This window comes from Macrobrachium rosenbergii, chromosome 48 (assembly GCF_040412425.1).
Source record: "Macrobrachium rosenbergii isolate ZJJX-2024 chromosome 48, ASM4041242v1, whole genome shotgun sequence".
Classification (NCBI taxonomy): domain Eukaryota; kingdom Metazoa; phylum Arthropoda; class Malacostraca; order Decapoda; family Palaemonidae; genus Macrobrachium; species Macrobrachium rosenbergii.
Window position 1 is genome coordinate 76,847,720 of NC_089788.1, and position 2,764 is coordinate 76,850,483.

Here is a 2,764-nt window from a genome sequence, read left to right on the forward strand (position 1 = left end):
TCTCTCTCTCTCTCTCTCTCTCTCTCTCTCTCTCTCTCTCTCTCTCTCTCTCTCTCTCTCTCCTAAGATGCATGTATAAATTAGTGCAATTCATTTGTATGTATATTTTCAGTTGTAGTTATTTTAATTTTTCCTGTTTGTTGTTAGCCAGCTGCTCTCTCTCTCTCTCTCTCTCTCTCTCTCTCTCTCTCTCTCTCTCTCTCTCTCTCTCTCTCAATATGTGCATAACGTAGTGTGATTTTCTTCTGACTTTTTACTAGCATTGTTTAATCTCTCCGTTATTAGTGCATCAGCTGCTCTCTCTCTCTCTCTCTCTCTCTCTCTCTCTCTCTCTCTCTCTCACCTTTTCAAAACTCTCTTTCTCTCATACGTGCATAATTTGAGTGTGATTTGTGCAACCTTTCCGTCACCAGTCCTTTCTCTTCAGACACCGTCTGCTCTCTCTCTCTCTCTCTCTCTCTCTCTCTCTCTCTCTCTCTCTCTCTCACCTTTTCAAAAGCCCCGTGAGTCTCTTCAGCAGGACCTCCCTATCTTGCGCCATATTGGATAATCATCTGGAGGAGGGAGGAGGAGGAAGAAGAAGAAGAAGAAGAGAACACAGGTCGCGTGAGAGAGACTTCCGAACTCTGGGATTTAAATCCCAGTGTGGAGCCTCCCTGGATTCTATCTTTCCTACGAGAGATCACATTTCAGGACTCTATTTCTCTTTATTTCTCTTTATTTTCTTACTTTATCGCTTTATCTCTCTCTTGGGACACCTATGGATATCACTTGGTTACGAGAAAATGGTTCAAATAGGGTTTGTTTTCGTGGTCGACTTTGGGTGTCACAAGATTGTTACCGTTTTCTTTGTTTTAGACTAAAAAAAAAATTGTGTTTAATTTATATTTATAAGAATCTACGGCTTTCTTTTATGGTAATTCGACCATCTGTCAACACTTTACACTTTACTTTGTGGTCTAATTACAATTCCTTGACGTCTATCTATAAATACCACCAGAAAATCACGACGAAACTTAGGCCTACGCTGCAGATTTTGCTGTCGTGATGCAACAAAACGCCTGCGTCTCTAGACTCATGTTTTCGCAAAATGTCGAACAATTTCCTAAACAAATTTCTTTTGAGTGATGAGTCATACGTCAAGAGATAGCTTGAAGGTATCTTTCTTAAAAGATATTAAAGATTTAATTATATTTCTATCCGGCACTGAGCGACGGTCAGGTAAAATGTCACTCCAAGGAGATCTCGGCTCATAAATAAAACACACAATCACATGACTGTTCCTGATACTTAATCCCTTTCCTGTTCTACCGATTTGAAATGATAAAATGAATCTTATCTCTCTCTCTCTCTCTTTTTTTTACACTGCGTTATAGACGAGGGAATATAATTATTCCTTCTTTTAATCGCTTTCCACTGGATCGAGTCACGGAAGTTCGTATGTTTGCGTTCGTGAGTGTATAATAGTTAGATAATCAAACATCGGTCTAGACTCGAATTCCTCACTTTTAACCGGTTCGTATCAATGGAAAGACTTGCCAAAACGGCCGCTCTTTCCCACTGCTGTTTCCTCAAAGCCTCGTCCGCGGACGGAGACTCATTCAACAAACACTGTCGAAAAAAACAACGACGCGTTTCTCCTGTGGAGAGTCTTTATAAAGGAACCAATGAGAAGATGTTGATGGGGTTTTAGCTTAAGGGAGGGAGGGCAGGCGCAGTTGATCAATACGTCGTCTGAATCCCTGTTTTTCTGGCTTAGGTTTCACCCCCTTTTTCGTCACGTTTCAGCAAACGGATCGTTCGAATGCTCGAATGCCTTCATGGGACGCCCCGTGCGAAAAGTGCATTCGACTCGTGACGTCATTTTTTTTTCGACGGAACGACGTTCGAACTCGAGACGAATGCGTGAGAGATGAGACGCGAGTCGACGCTGCTTTTCGGAAGTTTGCATGACTTCTTCTTGTATCGGTCTAGTCCCTCACCCCTTGGTCCCCCTCTCTCTCTCTCTCTCTCTCTCTCTCTCTCTCTCTCTCTCTCTCTCTCTCTCTCTCTCTCTCTCCTTTCCCCTTGGACGCATGAATCATGCATAAGCCTTCGGTCAAACGGTGCAGCGTCTGGCGCTCCGGAATCGGACGCGGACGAGACATTTTGGTAACGGACGAAAGGTTTCGCAACCGACAACCCGCTACGAAAACCCGGTTAATCACATGATGCAAAACACAATCAAATTGCTTCTGAGATCAGGGAATAGCTAACGAATTTTGAGAGAGAGAGAGAGAGAGAGAGAGAGAGAGAGAGAGAGAGAAGTCCATTCACATTTGATGCATGTCCGTAATGGAAGGATTTTAGTTTGTATAAACCGGATTAAACTTTACGGACGCCGGATTAGATTTACGTAAGGTGACAGAAACCATGTGCTTCGTGAAGATACTCTCTCTCTCTCTCTCTCTCTCTCTCTCTCTCTCGGTTTCTCTCGGTTTGTTCAGGCTTTTAACAATAACTTCAATATTAATGTCATTAATATTTAAATTTTACTGTCATAAGTGACGATAATATAACAGGGGTTAATGAGTGTTAGTCCTAGGCCTACGGACGTCCAGTACCGTTCAGATTCTAGGATCAAGGAACTTCTCCGTTGGAAATTTAGGAATAAAAGAAAACTGCAATTGTAATTATTCATGCAATACCAGACTTTGCAATAGAGTCCTCAGTGCGCATGCGTACATATTACCCACTCAACCAAGAGTAATATAGAAAGCGAAGA

The 2,764-nt window shown here is 42.3% G+C and overlaps 1 protein-coding gene across 1 annotated transcript in view; it reads right to left on the minus strand.

The window, feature by feature from the left end:
* LOC136831155 (serine-rich adhesin for platelets-like) overlaps positions 1–1,990 on the minus strand; it is a 57,071-nt gene extending 55,081 nt beyond the window's left edge. The window contains exon 1 of the mRNA XM_067091111.1: positions 489–1,990. Within this exon, the coding sequence (XP_066947212.1) occupies positions 489–541 (53 nt within the window). The 5' untranslated portion in view covers positions 542–1,990. The remainder of the gene's footprint in view (positions 1–488) is intronic.
* Between the last annotated feature and the right edge of the window lie 774 nt (positions 1,991–2,764).